This window comes from Triticum urartu, chromosome 2 (assembly GCF_003073215.2).
Source record: "Triticum urartu cultivar G1812 chromosome 2, Tu2.1, whole genome shotgun sequence".
Taxonomy (NCBI): domain Eukaryota; kingdom Viridiplantae; phylum Streptophyta; class Magnoliopsida; order Poales; family Poaceae; genus Triticum; species Triticum urartu.
The window spans coordinates 555061339-555079115 of NC_053023.1; the positions used below are offsets into that span (position 1 = coordinate 555061339).

Sequence of the window (17777 nt, forward strand, 5' to 3'; positions counted from 1 at the left end):
GTCATGGTGATGTCATAATGACATCATCAGTCACTATTCTGGATAATGTTGAATTAAAATATTTAAATAAATGCTAAAAATGATTTAAATCTTTTAAAATTAATATAAAATAAACCGTAGCTCGGAGGGAAAAACTTTGTACATGAAAGTTGCTTAGAACGACGAGACAAATCCTAATACGCAGCCCGTTCATCTGCCATGCATCCCTAGCATAGCGAACATGCAACTTTCCCCCTCCGGTCCGGCTGTCTGAAAACGTGAAACACCGGGAATACTTTCTCAGATGTTTCTCCCCTTCGCCGCTAGCACCTAGTACTGCGTTAGGTCACTCTAGCACCGCGTATTGTCATGCTATACTTTGTGATGCTTTGATTGCACCGTTATTTATTGTGTTCCCCCTCCGTTACTTCTTTCCGGTAGACCCGAGACCGCAGTTGAACCAGTGATCGACTACTTCACCTTCGAGGGTCCGTTTCTGTGTGCAGAGCAACCAGGCAAGCCCCCCCTTGATCACCAGATATCGCCTATTTTTCTCTCTACTGCTTGCATTAGAGTAGTGTAGCATGTCACTGCTTTCTGTTAATCCTATCCTGATGCATAGCCTGTCATTATTGCTCCAGTTATTGATACCTTACCTGCAATCCTAAATGCTTAGTATAGGATGCTAGTTTATCATCAGAGGTCCTACATTCTTGTCCGTCTGCCATCTATACTATCGGGCCATGATCACTCGGGAGGTGATCACGGGTGTATACTTATATACATATTATATGATACCTGTAATGACTAAAGTCGGGTCGGCTCGTAGAGTACCCGCAAGTGATTCATGGATTGGGTCCGAAAGGATGTTTGTCCCGACGGCCCTCTGAGTGGATCTTTGTGACGGAGCTACAGGGTAGGTTGAGACCACCTAGGAGAGAGGTGGGCCTGGCCCTGGTCGGCGTCCGCGGTTATTTCAGAATAACACGCTTAACGAGATCTGAGTATTTGATCTGAGTCTGGCCACTGTCCTATACGCACTAACCAACTACGCGGGAACAGTTATGGGCACTCGACGTCGTGGTATCAGCCGAAGCCTTCTTGACGTCAGCGACTGAGCGGCGCGCGCCGGGTTGGACTGGAACGCCTGCTCTTGTATAAGGGAGGCTAGGTCTGCTCGTCGGCCGCGTACGCAACGTGCAGGTGTGCAATGGGCGATGGGCCCAGACCCCTGCGCCATAGGATTTAGACCGGCGTGCTGACCTCTCTGTTGTGCCTACGTGGGGCTGCGACATGTTTATCTTCCAAGGCCGGGCATGACCCAGAAAAGTGTGTCCAGACAAAGGGGATCGAGCGTGTTGGGAAATGTGGTGCACCCTGTAGGGAAGTTGATCTATTTGAATAGTCGTGTCCCTCGGTAAAAGGACGACCCGAAGTTGTACCTTGACCTTATGGCAACTAGAACCGGATACTTAATAAAACACACCCTTTCAAGTGCCAGATACAACCCGGTGACCGCTCTCTAACAGGGCGACTAGGAGAGGATCGCCGGGTAGGATTATGCTATGTGATGTTACTTGGTGAACCTACCATCTACTCTCTTCTACATGCTGCAAGATGGAGGTTGCCAGAAGCGTAGTCTTCGATAGGACTAGCTATCCCCCTCTTATTCTGGCATTCTGCAGTTCAGTCCACATATGTTACCCCCTTTTCCATTTGATACCAATGCATACATATGTAGTGTAGCTCCTTGCTTGCGAGTACTTTGGATGAGTACTCACAGTTGCTTTCCTCCCCCTTTTCCCTCTTTCTATACCCGATTGTTGCAACCAGATGTTGGAGTCCAGGAGCCAGACGCCACTGTCGATGATGACTGCTACTACTCGGGAGGTGCCTACTACTACGTGCAGCCCGCTGACGACGACCAGGAGTAGTTTAGGAGGATCCCGGTCAGGAGGCCTGCGCCTCTTTCGATCTGTATCCCAGTTTGTGCTAGCCTTCTTAAGGCAAACTTGTTTAACTTATGTCTGTACTCAGATATTGTTGCTTTCGCTGACTCGTCTATGATCGAGCTCTTGTATTCGAGCCCTCGAGGCCCCTGGCTTGTAATATGATGCTTGTATGACTTTTTTTTGTAGAGTTGTGTTGTGATATCTTCCCGTGAGTCCCTGATCTTGATCATACACGTTTGCGTGTATGATTAGTGTACGATTGAATCGGGGGCGTCACATCATGTATAGGTGGCTCCTTTTTCCGGAGACAATGCATGACCATCTATTGAATCTGTTAGATAGCAAAGACCGATGGTCGATACATTTTATGGCGTAGATTGCACAATTTTATAGAAACATTGGAACGCCTAAACATTATCTCTTTGTCCTTCTCCCGTAATGAGTGCCTCACTAGGTGAACTTATGTGTGGTTTTATAAAAACACTGAAACACCTAAGCAAAATCTCTTTGTCATTCTTCCCTAGTTAGTTCCTTACTAGGTTGAATGTCAAATCGCATGCTAGTACGCATCTGTACTCGGGTGACAAAAACATGCCTTAAAACTGGCACAACAATGTTGGTGTCCCAATGTATCCTCCATCCATCTAAGGGTTTCCCTTCGCCCGTTCTAAGCGTGTACTCTATAGGTCGTCCACCGACGACGTCCCTTGTCACCCAAACAACGCGACTTATCCCTCATTCCGCGACTCTACCCGTCATTATCTGCCATCGAAGAAGCCCCCTCTTACGTCATCGACCCTTTTTCTCCCAGTCCTCCGCCGGCTAAGAACCTTGTCCCTCGGCCTCTTTCCCCCCTCAGGGTATGTGTTCATCATTGTCCGCCACCAAAGAAGCCCCTTTGACACTTATGACTCATCTGTTAATGCCCTTCGACACCGACGCCCTATGCTGACGGAAGTCCCACCAGTCCACAATGGAGTGATAGCATGTGTGAAAGAACATGCGGTGCCCCCATGTTTGGTTTTGGAAATTGATGACAATCTCTATGGACTAATGGTTGCCTTGAGTTATATTTGAAGGTTTTGTCCATAGGCTTTTCTTGGAGTACATGTGTTGGTTTCAAGAAAAGTTTGTGTCGACCAAGGTGCTATTCAAGGAATTATCCAAAGATTGGTCATTTGAGAGTTGAGCTTATTGCAAGCATGTCTTGAAGAAGAAGATTGTGTGATCATTCATGTTTACCTTCAAGACATCATCCAAACGAAGAGAGTTGGAAAGATTCAAGGTTGATAAAGACTAAGTCAAGAGTGAATCAAGTTGATCAACTCACAAAGCATAGAAGATGTACCGAGAGGGATCAAGTGATCCCATGGTTTGGTAAGCATTGTCCATTGTGCTTTGTGTACTAACCCATGGTCTATGTGAGAGTTCTACGTGGGGTTAGGTACATGTTCATGGGCTTGTGTCAAGAGGAAGATATCTCTCAACCCATGGAGAGGATGACATCAAGTGGTGATCGTCATCAAGATTGTCGTGTGCAAGTTCAAGTGGATCATCGCGAAGAGATCAAGTGCTTGAAGCTTGCCGGCCATTGTGGTGACAATGGACTTGTGAAGATGTGCCGAAGAGTGGCTCACCCATAGTGGTCTATGGGGGAGCAATCATCTAGTCTTCATCGTGCCAACACAATCATGAAAGGTGGTCCAACTTGAGAAAATCAAGATCGTCATCATCTAGCTCAAGTGGACCATGTGCAAGGCAAAGGTTTGCCCTTGATAGGTTTTCTATTTTACCGGTCTCATGATGGTAGTTGGGAGACCGGGTTATAGGATCGATTGCCGTACTATAAGGGGGGCTCTCGATGAGTAGCTTGATCGTATCGTTCGTAGAGATCTCAAACCATTGCATCCTTGCATCATCTTTCTTGGTTCTTGTTTGGTTCTGTTTGTGAGTCTTAGAGCTTATGGTCATCTTGATGACAAGCTTAAGTTCATCGAAAACGGAGTTCGCATGCTTCTTCTATGATGTTTTCGATGTTGGAGGTTTTGCCGATTCTTCTCGGTTGGAGGTTTCACTCCTCTATTTGTTGGCATTCCTCCCCTGCCTCTTCTTACTATAACCAGTCGCTGTTTTGATGCTACGCGTCGTCTTGTTTTCAACAAGCTTGAGTTTGCTCAATTCGGAGCTCATATGCAGAAGTTATGGCAGTTCTGATTTTCTTGAGTGTGGTTTTTGTCAGGGTCCCAGCGGTAGTACCACGGGCCACAGCGGTAGTACCGAGGAGCGGTACTACCGCTTGATGGTCTCAGCAGTAGTACCGTTGCGGCTCCGTGCTCCTACCGCCTTGACTCGAGTGCGCTTTTTCTCGTGTCGGGTTTTGCGGCACTTGCTGCGGTAGTAGTGGCGGTAGTACCGCTTATTAGCGGTAGTACCGCCCTGCCTCCACAGTAGTATCGCTCTGGGTCCCAGCCCCAGCCCCTTTTCTTCTGGCGCGGCAGTACCGCTGAAGGGGAGCGGTAGTACCGCTTATGAGCGGTAGTACCGCCCTGCCTCCGCGGTAGTACCGCTCTCTGCGGGGCTGAGTGGGGGATAACGGTTGGATTTTTCCCCTCCTATAAAAGTGGGTCTTCTTCCCCTTTGAACCTTATCCTTCAAGCTCGTGTTCTTCCCCCATTGTTGACCTTCTTCGAGCTTGCTAACTCTCAATCCCTCCATGGATTCTTGCTAGTTTTTGAGGGAAAAGAGAGAGGAGATCTAGATCCACATTTCCACCAATCACTTTCTCCTCTATGTGAGGGGAACCCCTTGGATCTAGATCTTGGAGTTCTTGGTGTTCTCTTTCTTGTTCTTCCTCTCATTTTCCTCCCTAGCATTAGTTGCTTCGGTGGGATTTGAGAGAGAGAAGGACTTGGGCACTTCGTGTGCCCTTGCCATTGCATTTGGTGCATCGGTTTGAGTTCTCCACATGATACGTGGAAGTTACAAGTTGAGAAGCTTATTACTCTTGGGTGCTTGGTACCCTTGAGCTTGTTCCTCTTGGGTGCTTGGGCTCCCTAGACGGTTGTTGGTGTTCGGAGCTCAATCATTGTGGTGCAAAGCTCCGGGCAAGCGTCGGGGTCTCCAATTAGGTTGTGGAGATCGCCCCGAGCAATTTGACGGGTACCGGTGACCGGCCCCAAGGGTTGCCAAAGTGTACGGGTTCGGTGACCGCCCCCAAGGGTTGCCATCTGTACGGGGTGACCGCTCTCAAGGGTCCCTTAGTGGAATCACGGCATCTTGCATTGTGCGAGAGCGTGAGGAGATTACGGTGGCCCTAGTGGCTTCTTGGGGAGCATTGTGCCTCCACACCGCTCCAAACAGAGATTAGCATCCGCAAGGGTGTGAACTTCGGGATACATCGTCGTCTCCTCGTGCCTCGGTTATCTCTTACCCGAGCCCTTTACTTATGCACTTTACTTTGTGATAGCCATATTGTTTCTTGTCATATATCTTGCTATCACATAGTTGCTTATCTTTCTTAGCATAAGTTGTTGGTGCACATAGGTGAGCCTAGTTGTTGTAGGTTTTGTGCTTGGCAAATTAACCGCTAGGTTTATTCCGCATTTGTTCAAGCCTAAACCGTAATTATTTTAAATCGCCTATTCACCCCCCCCCTCTAGGCGACATCCACGATCTTTCAATGTGTTCCACCCTTCCTCCGTTGGCTCATTTCGTATGTGCTGTCCTTCCCTCATCGGATCCTTTCACTGCTTAAATGCCGACGATAAATGGGTTTAAGTGCTCGAGTCTCCACCCTGCAATTTTGGTATCAATTCTGGCCATGTAGGATCTAGGCAGTGAGCAATTCATTTGGTATTTCATGTCCGGTAGTCATCTTATCTCTGATGAATTGACAATGCACCGTGATACAACGTAATATTCATAGTCATTTTAGCAATTAGAAACAAGTTCATTGGTTTTGCTTGTGTTTTTCTTCACGATTCAAGAATTCCAACAATAATTTGCTTCTGAAATTGTGTCAGCGTCATATTGGCTTTATGTTTATTTGCACCCGTATATGTATTTATAATTTTATATTCATTTCCGCTTCTGCAAAAGAATATGAAAAAAATGTGGTAACACTCACTTCCATTTGTTTCCACTTTGTTTTCACCCTAATTGCAGAGAACCTTAGAACTCTTGTCTATCTGACTTGGGTCAGCATTTTTTTATGCATAGTTGTTCAACATGTCACAACATGATAATAAGTTTGCGATGTGATCTATGATCTTGACTGCTCGATAGCATGTTGCATTTTATCTAAGTCAGTTGTTCTTCAACAATAGAGGTGGGTGACGACCATGGATGACACCCGTAGTATAGCTAGCCATGGGATTGAAGAAGAAGGGCAAATAACTATTGGTCGACAATGTCACATGTACTATTAGTTTCACTGGTTAGAGATGATGGACAAAACGAGACACTGAAATCGGAAGAAAGGTGGGAAATAATCGAATTCAAAAGAAGGATAATAGAGGGACCGATATATTAGGGAAAAGCTTCATGTCAGTTGGCTGATTACAACCTGTGCGTCGACCGCTTTGGCTGGTCGATGCGTGTCCCTGTGAGTCACACATCATTGCTGAACCTTATCTCCTCAGGCGTTCGTCTCCAGAAAATCTATCTCGCCGCTCTTCTCTCTCAGCAGCCAATCACTTGTTTCTCAATAGCAGCCAATCTTCACTTTCTCCCTCCCGACTCTCATCTAGAGCTGCCACCACTCAACCACGCAACAGACGCGCACGATCTCCGCCCCGACGGAGGACGCCGCCACCGACCCCCTTTCTCCCCCGGACAATCTCCCGTGGGCACTCTACTGCAAGCCCCTTTCTCCTTCCCTCCTCCTCTCTCTCTCTCTCCCCGCCCATGGCCCTCTCTCTGATTCTCTCTCTCGGGTGTTTTCCCGCAACAAGCTCGTTGTTGCAAAAAAAATTCTACAACAAGAGCTTTGTTGCAAAAAAATCTGTAACAATCCCTTTGTTGCAAAAAAAAAATCTGCAACAAGATTTTTGTTGCAATTTTTTTTCTGCGATATGACCTTTGTTGCAAAACTTTTCTGCAACTGGACTTTTGTTGCAAAATTTTTGCAACAAGACCTGTGTTGCAATGGTGAAGGTGTCACTCGACCACTCAATGCGGTAGGTCTGACGGCTCACAACCCGGCTGAAAAGATCAGCTGGCAGGGGCGTAGCAGGCCCCGATATATCATTAGAGAAGAAAGAGCAGTTTTTTTTCTTTGCAGGAGAGAAAAAGTCATGTTGTGACGAGAGGCGAGATTATTGAGGTCTTTTGGGTAGGAAAATTGTGTTCAGTGCTTGAGCCAATCAGTGAATGTTGACTTGCAGAAAAAGAAAAAAATAATATGCGTGAGCGTTCAAGAAACAAATGACTGTTTCTTGAACCAGAAGCAGAAGAAGCCGTTCATCAGCAGTAAACGAATTGTCACCCTGGATCAGATTTGGATCGGATAGATATCCCCTGACCCAAATAATCCCCAGGGATCTGCCGGCCGGCCGCCCCAGGCAGGTTCCGACTGCACCCTCCAGTCCAGCTCCCCATCGCCCTCCACTTTCCCAAGCCCACCATAAAACAGCATCAGTTCTCCGATCTCCGCCTCCCACCTCCCCCGCCCGCCATGGATCCGGCGCCGCAGTCCCACCCGATCCTCTCCTACGTGCTCTCCCGCCTCCCCACCCTCTCCAAGCCCAGGCCCGCCGCCGGGGCCGACTTCGACATCGAGCAGCCGCCGGTCCACACGCCGTCCCCGCGCTCGCCCTCCGTCGGCGAGTTCGAGCTCGTCGAGCGGATGCCGGGCCTCCGCCACGCCTCCGTGCTCCACGCCATGACCCGCGCCGTCGCCGACGTCTCCGCCGCCCGCTCCGCGCTGCAGGAGCTGGGCCCGCGCCCCGACCACGAGCTCGTCGACTCCTCCCGCGCCGTCGTCGCCGCCGCCGCCGCCGGCGACGTCGCCCCGCGGGTCACCGAGGAGGACCTCGAGGCGTGCCGCACCGTGGTGCGGCTCGAGGAAGCCCACGACACCTACGAGGCGCTGCTGCACGAGGCCGAGGGGAGGCTCGAGAAGGTCTACCGGTCGGCGATGGAGGGCAGGGACCTGGAGGAGGCCGAGGGGAAGGATGAATCGGCGGCGGGCGCTGATGAGGTGGCGGTGCAGGAGGAAGTCGTCGCCGTGCTGAAGCAGGCCCAGGAGGGCAAGCCGGTGGAGAGCGTGCTCCTCGTGGATCGGCAGCTGCGCTACCTGCCCGAGGCGTTCGGAAGGATCCTGGGACTCCGCGTGCTTGACGTATCACACAACCAGCTCCAGGTGAGAAGCATGTCATCCCATATCTTTAGATTAGATCTGTTTATTTAGAGCCCATGTAGTACTATATGGTAACATATTCATGGATGAGCCACACGCACAAAACACTTCAGTTCTGGTGTGTTTGTCTAGGATTAGGCATTTTTCTGCCACTGTGAGCGCATATTAGGCTGTCTTTTCGGACTGAGTGGATGCTTCGAATTACTCTATGTGCTAAATAGTTTGGGTGCTGATTTATCAGTAAGGATGCTAGATTTGTGAGTTCTGATATGCCTGGTACGAAGAGTGGGTCTGTATACTAGCACTTATTTGTCACTTGTCAATTAGGATCAGGTATGAGGGCCAGTCTGTATTCTATTATTTTGGCAGATTTATTTGTTATCCCGCCTTATGTGTTAAGGATGTGCTGCTGAAGGCAGAATTTGGATGGAGAAAATGCTAAAAGTTATGCAAGGACGCGTTGAAGTACTATTTTTGTTTCTGAAAGGATGCTTTGGTTTGATTGTCGCTTTGGTTTAGGCTATGCAAACACTAGTGTTGACTCATCGAGGGTTACAAGTAGTACTTTGGGTTCATACAGTTCTACAAAGTAGAATATCAAATTGGTAGGAGTTATGAGGTAAGTTTAGCTTAGCTTGATTTCCTGGAAATCTTGCTTGGGTTAGAAATTTGGAGAATCATCGATTAAAGTAGGGAGAATTAGTACTTTCCTATTGCTTGCTGTTACTGGTAAGAGATGTTTATGTCTGATTTATATGGTTTATTTTGAGCTTCATGATCCATCATAATCATTTAACAGCAGACATGAGATGTGCTAGCTATAAAATGCTGATTTTCTTTCGTGGCCCTAAAAACTCAGATCTGTTTATCAGGTTATAATTCCTCAACAACTGCAAGGCTGCTGTATGGCTTGTTAGATACAATATTGTGCTGTTGTTCCCTAATTTTGGGATTTCACTGTGCTTGTAGGTTATTCCAGATGCTATAGGAGGGCTTGAACATCTTGAAGAGCTCCGTCTTGCTTCTAATGCCTTGGTTTCTCTTCCTGATACTGTTGGATTTTTGTCCAATCTGAAGATTCTGAATGTGTCGACTAACAAGCTGAGAACACTGCCAGACAGCATCTCAAAGTGCAGGTAGATGCTACTCCTAAAGTTCCCCTTGCGTTTGTTAATTAGCTGTATTCACTATTCAAGAGACTGATAGATAGTTCACCCTCCAGGTCGCTAGTTGAGCTTGATGCAAGCTACAATGGGCTCACATATCTGCCAACAAATATTGGCTATGAACTGATTAATCTGCGAAAGCTCTGGGTTCACATGAACAAGTTGCGATCTCTTCCATCATCTATCTGTGAGATGCAATCACTATACGTCCTGGATGCTCATTTCAATGAACTATGCGGTCTGCCATCTGCCATAGGGAAGCTTTCCAGCCTTGAAATCCTCGACCTGAGCAGCAACTTCAGCGACATGAAGGAGCTCCCTTTCTCATTCGGTGACCTGCTGAACCTGCGGGAGGTTGACCTCAGCAACAACCAGATCCATGCTCTTCCCGACAGTTTTGGCCGGCTTGACAAGCTGGAGAAGCTTAACCTGGAGCAGAACCCTCTGTCCATGCCACCAGCAGAGGTCGTGAAGGAAGGTGTAGACGCTGTGAAAGAGTACATGTCAAAGAGGTGGCTTGATGCGTTGCTCGAGGAAGAACAGAGGAGCATGGCGGCAGCAGCAGCAGCAGAGAGCCCGCAGGCGTCGACTCCCAAGGCTTGGCTGGCGCGCAGCGTCTCATGGGTCTCGGACGTTGGGGGGAGCCTTGTGGGCTATGTCAGTGGTGGCCAGACCAAGTCGGAGAAAGACTCGATCCTCGACCAGCAGTTCTGAAACCTCAGTTTCAGAGGCGATCGAGTATCGCGTATGTATATACCAAGTTTACGGAACTCTCGACCTGGGAATCATTTTGCGTTCCTGTTGACTCTGGAGAGATGCACAACCTTACAAGCACCTGCCCTCTGCAGGCTTTGGCGTTTATTTTCCCATTTGAGGGTCATTTCCATCGAAGGCCCTGGTTGTGTTACTGTATAATAATAATAGGGCTGAAACTCGGTATACTCGCTTTATTATTAGACTGTTTGCAACAGAAATTATGCATTTTGTTTGCTGAAGCTACATGTGTTACTGCAAACTATCTGTCTTGCTAAGATGCCACAAAGCTTTAGAAACTTGCCAGGTTTTGTTTGTGAGAACAAACTTCAACCCTGTCATTGCCGAATGCCCTCAATTTGTGAAGTCATACAGTAATTTTTTCGGCTTTTGAAAACTAAACGTACTACCTATGTAACTAAATATAAGGTGTTTTTCTAGTTCAATGCAAAAACATCTTATACTTAGTTACAGAGTTTGTAGTTCAATGCAAAAACATCTTATACTCCCTCCGTTCCTAAATACTCCCTCTGTTCCGAATTACTTGTCGTAGGTATGGATGTATTTAGATGTATTTTAGTTCTAGATACATCCATTTTTGACGGGTAATTTGGAATGAATGGAGTATAAGTCTTCTTAGACATTTTAAATGGATAACAGCATACGGATGCATATAGAGTGTAGATTCATTCATTTTGCTCCGTATGTAGTCACTTGTTGAAATCTCTAGAAAGGCTTGTATTTGAGAACGGAGGGAGTACTTAGTTATAGAGGTACTTTCTTCGTCCCATAATGTAAGACGTTTTTTGACACGTAGGACCTTACATATTGGACACAGCTGATAACTTCAAAGAAAGGTAGGTCCTTCAGTCATTGACAAGTGATAGTGTGGTTTTTTAGTGAACGAGATAGTAATTGCTTAGGAACAACAACTTCGGGCATCAGGTGACTTGCATCACACGAATTCCAAACAGTTGTGCTAAACTGTAATGCTTGTGACACGCATTCCTCTCATTCCAAAGTGCCCAACAGACTAAGAACTTATGGACCAAGGTTCAGGAGGTGGAGCTAGTGGTTGGAACAAAGGATATCATTCGATGAAAATTCACTGCGAATGGGTGCTACTCTGTCGCCACGGCTGGCTTACAGAGTGCAATTGCAATTCGCAGGATTGATAGTCGGACATGCCAAGGATGGATGGTCTAGAAAATATGGGCTTCGCCGAAAATCAGATTTTTCTCATGGCTCATTCTGCAAGATTGGACGGCATAGCCATTGACCAAACTGTGGTCTTTGTCAGTTGTGCAAAAGAGAACCAAGAACGACGGCGCATCTAATCTTCAAATGCCGCTACTCTGCTAGGATTTAGGAAGTGATCAACACATGGCTGGGGATGCAATCACAGGTTAACGCCTGGTCCACACTCTCATCAGTGGCAGCATGGTGGAACGAACGTGGTAGTCTGGTACGAGTCAACAGGAAGGCCTATAATTCTTTGAAGATGTTTAGTCTGTTGGCCACTCTGAGAGAAATATGAGAGTGTTTCACAACAAGGCCTCTTTGCCCACACACGTTGTTGCGTCAATCAAGGCGGAGGGGAAACTCTCGGTACTTGTAGGGCCAAAGTTTCTGGATAGGATTTTGCCAGTTAGGATGTTGCGTCAATCAATCCCTTTGTGTGTGTTTTTTTTGTGGTCATGTAACAAACAGACTTTGTTCTCACCTTCTTATTTAATGAGATGAGATAAATCTTTTGCCTCCGTTTTAAAAATAAATAATTTTTTGCATAATGTGAAATATATAAGTTTCTAGGAGACTATGCTGACATGAAACATCAGGTTACAGTGTTTTTAGCTGCCTAAATGTCACTTGCACAGTTCTCAGGGCAGAAGAAGCGAAAATCAGTACACTTTCTTGCCTGTTTGCAGTCGCTCTTCCTTCATACAATCAACCATTGTTGGAAACTTGGAATACCTGGGACCAGAACGAAAATAAGCTCTAACCAACAATCAGTTTATGAGAACCACATCTCTGAATCAGACTCTGATAGAAGAGCACAGCAACCATCTGATTGAGAAGCACACGAGCGACAGATATAATAAACATAACTCATAAACCATACTAGCAGTTCGCCTGATAAGGTACCCTGCTTACACGAAAGAAAAACCACGGTGCACGAGCGACCACACACCGGAGCGCCGGACTATTATGGTCCTGCTTACTGGCTGCTACTACTACTGCGCGGCTGCAGTGCACTGCATCATGCAGCATCACTTCAGCTCGTCTGGTTATTCCTGCATTACATTATACTAGTACTACTTTATCTATATCTAGGTCTACTAGGCAGCAGCGCTCCAGCAGATGAGCGCAGGAGGCCATCACCGGTCCTTCTCTCTGGACAGAAGATCCATCGCCACACGCTTCATGGAACTTCATGCTTCTTGCTCGAGCACTCCTTCTACATCTGTGTCAATCATCAAAACCCTGACGCGAATAAGAGTTGAGAATTAAGAAGGATCCTAAATTAAGATGATATTCTCGCGCTACACAGGATGAGAAGTGGCGCATACCAGTTCCTTCAGCTCCGCAAGGAGTGGGTCCCACTCATGGAAGCCGCACAGGTCATCGACCGACTTCTGCAGATCATACTCATTCTGCCGAAGTACCTCCTTGTTCAGGTCAACCTGCCTGAAGCCCATGTCCGCCAGTTCCCTCAGAAGCTTCTCCTCCATGTTGTTGTTGATGGTTTCATCAGGCGAAGGCATGCTAACAGGAGCGACATGTGAACTGACAAGAGTAGGTGCCGGTAGAGGTTCCGGCACACTGATGGGTTCCGGCAGTGGTGCGGCTTCAGGTGCTGCCACACCTGTAGGCATCCCTAGAGCTTCAGCAGATGAGGCGTGGGGATAAATAACGGGTACTTGAACTGGTTCATCTGCTGCCTGGGTATAAGCGATGGGTACTTGAACTGGTTCATCTGCTGCCTGGGGATAAGCGATGGGTACTTGAACTGGTTCATCTGCTGCTGGTGCAGAGGGCACAACACTTCCAACCGCTTTGGGTCCCTTTCGTCTCAGCGTGGCAAGCACCTCACGCAGAGGTATGCCATCATCGTCAGAGTCAGATGCAGAATCTGAGGTCCAGGTTGCGGTGCTGCCTTCTGCAGGCAAGCTCAAGAAGTTCACTGCAGCAGTTCCCTTATTGCCACTGGTCTGGACAGGCTGTTGCACCTGCACACGAATTTAGCAGACAAATGATCAGATGTGTAAACAAACCATGTGGCCACTTGCGGAAGAGAATTCTACAGTCTAATGAGGCTATACAATGGATGGCCTCGATGTTGCAGGGTTGCTGACTGCAGGCAAGTTCAAGTCTATTGCAGCAGTTTGATTGTCACCACTGGCTTGAACAGGCTCTTCCACCTGCACACGATATCAGCATGCGGAAGGTCATGAGGGGAGGAACATCAAGGCTTACAAGGAGAGGAGCAAGTGATGGCAGAGTAAAAACCTCAATAAGAACCCAAACTTGCTGACCAAATTTCTGTAGGTCTGGCGATGTTAGTCTCCAGTACGATATGTACCTACCAGGTTTCGCAGGTGAAACAAAGTCAACACAAACATCGATTTCTCCATTCAAGGGGAAACCAGCCTCTGGAATCTGAGAAGTTCAAACATAAGTTAAGACTTTATTATGGTCTGAGATGCATCCATGTAAATCTCACATCCAGAACATATTAGCAAATAAATTATGTGGTTGGGAAGTACCGCTAATTTCACTAAGCTTTGGCGAGCAAATTGATCTCCACCAACCCAGGCAAGGTGGGTTCCATAAGGCCATACAATATTTCCATTGTTAAGCATGCACCAAATCTTACGAAATGGAGTTGATGGCGCCATTCGTGTTCCATCAGGGACAGTGAGATCCTTGACGAAACGGCAGTCAAGTTGGAGGAACCTCTTATCCTGAGAATGGTCAAACAGAAGTAAGTGTAAATATTATGTTACTATCTCACGTGAAGTATATAATCATGAGTATGAACAGACTGATCTGATCACCTTATTCAGGTTTCTCAATCTTTCACTTACCGAGAGTGGCTTGTCCATTCTGGCATATTCAGCCTCATTGCCCATGCGATAGAAACAAGCACTGCATAGATCATAGTTATATTTGCTGCCAGCAAAGAGAAAAATGTCAAGAGAACAATTTTTTTTCAAAATCCAATGAAAAATAAGATATGAATGAAGGACTGAATTATTTAATTGTAACTAAAAATACTTACACATTGGACTTGTAGCGAGGCCCAACAATCGGTGTCACCCCGCAGCCATCACATTCTACCCATTTATGAACCGACTGCTGTGGGGTACCATACCCACTGTATGAACCAAATGAGTAGGGATCTTCATAATTTCCATATGAATTAACTAATGAAGGCCTACTGAACCTAAACTGATTGTAGTCGTAGGCAGGTGGAGGAGGGAATGCCTTCTGCAAACCATGGGTTGCAACTGAAGTGTAAGGGTTAAGTATTGGATCAGTTTCAAAGGTCGGAATTGAACTTGACGGAGGGCCTCTGGGGGGAGGGAAGGCTGAGCTTGAATCGCCATTGATCTTTCTAATAGACCCAAAGGGCATATACCCATTTGCAGAACCAAGAGTAGAGCCACCAGGAGCAAATGAAGGAACAGGTGGCACCGAAGAAGACATGACAGATTTCCCCATACTTTGAGCATGTGATTTCCCCTTACTCAGGGCATCAGTTCTTTTCTTATGATACAAGAGTTTTCCACCAGAACCGACTAGAACCGATGGAACCCCAATTGAAGTACAGCCTGGTGCTTGTTGAACTTGAGCATTGGTCTTCTCAACTAGCACACTCTTAAGACCAAGTGCTCTAGATGATTTAGCATGTTGCCAATTTGAAGCTGAAGCTGTTGCAGATTCAGATGCATTACTATCTTTCATGTCCCTGAATGTTTGTGGATTACCACTAGAGGAACCAGATGAACTGTAAGAGAGACCACTGGTAGGTTCCATGCCGCTCTTGGGTGTCATCAGTTTAGCAATTCGATCCAGCAACTCACGTACTGGTGGTGCCGATGATGCAGCTTTAGAGCGCAGCTCATGCGATAACTTAGCAAGGACAGCAGGAACTTGCTCTGGTACAAACTTCAAGGCTTCATCAATAGCTGATTTCACCTGAGCTAGTTGATCTTCCATAGCTGCCGACATCTTAGACCTGGAATTCAAGGCTTGCTGGTTAGGCTGAGGTGCCCCGGCAGTGCTGCTTTTCAACTGAACATCAATCCTAAGAGGGTTCAGCTCCTGACTAACAGCAGCATCACGTAAATCATCATCATCATCCAACATGACAATATCTCCATCCTCATCAGTATATGTGAGAATAAATTGCTCCTCGGGGCTGAACTTAAAAGCATTTGCAATCTTTGACCGAAGGGCAGCAAGATTATGATCTAAGTTTGAACCATTCACAAAAGCACTGAACCGCTTGAGAGTGCCACCATAGTTGACCTGAAACATCAACCAATCATAGACTCAGATATTAACAAGAATGACGTATGACTGGAACTACAAATTAGAACAGAAGGATTCAACAGGTGGCACAAAGAAAACATATCACTAGAAGAAGTGTGTGTTGTTCCTATGTTTTGTTCTGTTATTAGCCAGTTAAGGACAACAACAACAAGCTAGAAGTATAATCCTTGAAGATAGTGGAGATTTCAAGCATCAGTGACACAAGTGAATAGTCACACTACCACAGTACGCATACCATGCACATATAAGAACACTACTAGGTATGAAGTTCAATGACACAGAGACAGAAATATATCACTTTGATGCTACTAAATTCCATACAGAAAATAGCACATGAGAGATCAAAAATTGACAGTTGCCTCCCGTGCTCTGAAACATAGATTAAAGTACTCTAACATCAAACACGAACACAAAGCATCTTTGGTTCTTTACTAGCAGCAGCAATCGCCCTAACTGTAATCTGAACTTCGCACCAATCAACGCAAGCCCGTCAGTTAACCCGTCAGTTAACGGGTGAAATCATCTCCACGGTTTTACAATGGCGAACAAGATCAGAGCAATCTGACCTCGGATACACCCTTATAGAAAAGAAAGAAAAATCCATTCTTCAACAACCAGATGGAACACAAAATCCCACCACATCCCATCATCCGCAGCAGACCACGCCCCCCATCTCCAACGAATGGGGAAAAGACCCCCGACGTCAGTGTCCAACGCCATCGCGACTAGACAGGAGTCGGACCACAAGCACCGCCCGGATCGCTCTAAAATCTAGCACGCGCAGAACCCCTCCTCGACTCCCGACGAGGAAACGCCAAACCCTACGCCGAAAGAACAAAAAAAAACGGCACTCCCCTCATCCTCCCCGATCGAACACCACGACGGCATCACCACACTGCCAGGGCACGGGAAAACTACCTTGATGACGAGATCCCGGGGGCGGCCGAGCGGCACGAGGCCGCGGAACGGCGGCGGCGTGTCCCGTTGAGGCATCATGGCGCGAGTCCGCGGCGGCGGGGGCCTCCGCGCAGCCGCTGCAAGCCTCGGCGGTGCGACCGGAGATCCTGCGCAGTGGAGCTGGGGGGGAGGAGGCGGCAGTGCGTCGGCGGTGGGGCGGGGGTGGGGGTGTGTGGCGTGGTGGGGAAGAAGAAGAACGGAACAGGGCGAGGCTCCCTCTTTTATCGAGCCCTTCCGTTACCTTCGATGGGAAGGCTGGGAGTGGAAACTGTTGCGCCTTTTCGCGGTAATTTTGCGGCCGGGCCCCTCGTGGGACGGCGGGCCCAGAGGTCGGTGAGAGAGGCGGGCTCCTCGCGTGGGCTGCATGTGGGACAGATCACGGCTTGTTTGCGGTGGGGTCTGGGTGTGTGATTTTGGCGTTGGTCCGGGGTGAGACTGGAGTTTTCCCAGGTTGTGCATATCCGCATCGCCGGGGCCCGCTGGGCAGTTGGGCCCCGATATATTATTATTGTTCCTCTTAAGTCGGTAACTACAGTGCTGCCAGTATATATATAATAATAGTTCCCTGAAATGTACAGTGTACAATAATAGTTCACGTAAAAGAAAGTCATCATATAATAATAGTTCGTGTGTTAAAAAATTATAGTTGGTGTCGTTGTGTCTGCGTTTTGGGAGAAAACAACAATGCTGGTCCTGGAAAGGATCACGACTACGACCTTTGCTTCCTGGAAGGGATCAGCCGTCGGTCTCTGGCCCGTGGGCCACGCTCTGTAGCCTTTGTTTTGCCGCTGTTCCTCAACTTTATGGTATTATTAAAAAGAAACCGAGGTGCTGCTGCCATAATATCTTGGTTGGAGATGCAGATATGTCAGTTTTTTCCTTCGTGTCGTGCAAGTCGGAACTTGGGTTCCTGTTTCTTATCGCCGAGGAACGGGTCACGTTGTACCTGCCCGCCCGCCCTCCGCGCCGTGATGCGCTCTCTCCGCACCGTTCGCACGGGAAAATATCAGATGATGCCGTATTCCACGTACTTCCGTGCTCCAAATTCTAAAA

The 17777-nt window shown here is 47.4% G+C and overlaps 2 protein-coding genes across 3 annotated transcripts; one reads left to right on the forward strand and one right to left on the reverse strand.

Annotated features, from left to right (window-relative positions):
* Positions 1–7460: 7460 nt before the first annotated feature.
* LOC125538713 (plant intracellular Ras-group-related LRR protein 3-like) lies at positions 7461–10450 on the forward strand. The gene is made up of 3 exons (XM_048701988.1): positions 7461–8292; positions 9259–9425; positions 9512–10450. The coding sequence occupies exons 1-3, from the start codon at positions 7606–7608 to the stop codon at positions 10167–10169; spliced, it is 1512 nt and encodes a 503-aa protein (XP_048557945.1). The 5' UTR covers positions 7461–7605; the 3' UTR covers positions 10170–10450.
* A 1850-nt stretch (positions 10451–12300) lies between these two features.
* Positions 12301–16918, reverse strand: LOC125538714 (protein NBR1 homolog). Of its 2 annotated transcripts, none has more exons than XM_048701989.1 (8): positions 16686–16918; positions 14491–15743; positions 14267–14381; positions 13976–14173; positions 13719–13868; positions 13532–13630; positions 12779–13438; positions 12301–12692 (listed from the first exon to the last, which is right to left on the reverse strand). In XM_048701989.1, the coding sequence occupies exons 1-8, from the start codon at positions 16761–16763 to the stop codon at positions 12678–12680; spliced, it is 2568 nt and encodes an 855-aa protein (XP_048557946.1). In that variant the 5' UTR covers positions 16764–16918; the 3' UTR covers positions 12301–12677. The 2 variants fall into 2 exon arrangements, with proteins under 2 accessions (XP_048557946.1, XP_048557947.1); XM_048701990.1 differs by having other exon boundaries at positions 12301–12672; positions 16686–16917.
* Between the last annotated feature and the right edge of the window lie 859 nt (positions 16919–17777).

Excerpts from the sequence above, each read along its gene's own strand:
- LOC125538713 (XM_048701988.1), top strand. The coding sequence starts at position 7,606 with ATGGATCCGGCGCCGCAGTCCCACCCGATCCTCTCCTACGTGCTCTCC. Across the intron at positions 8,293-9,258 it reads TATCACACAACCAGCTCCAG|GTTATTCCAGATGCTATAGG; the intron begins GTGAGAAGCATG and ends CTGTGCTTGTAG. Across the intron at positions 9,426-9,511 it reads GACAGCATCTCAAAGTGCAG|GTCGCTAGTTGAGCTTGATG; the intron begins GTAGATGCTACT and ends TTCACCCTCCAG.
- LOC125538714 (XM_048701989.1), bottom strand. The coding sequence starts at position 16,763 with ATGATGCCTCAACGGGACACGCCGCCGCCGTTCCGCGGCCTCGTGCCG. Across the intron at positions 15,744-16,685 it reads CCCGGGATCTCGTCATCAAG|GTCAACTATGGTGGCACTCT; the intron begins GTAGTTTTCCCG and ends TTGATGTTTCAG. Across the intron at positions 13,631-13,718 it reads AAGTTTGGGTTCTTATTGAG|GTGGAAGAGCCTGTTCAAGC; the intron begins GTTTTTACTCTG and ends TATCGTGTGCAG.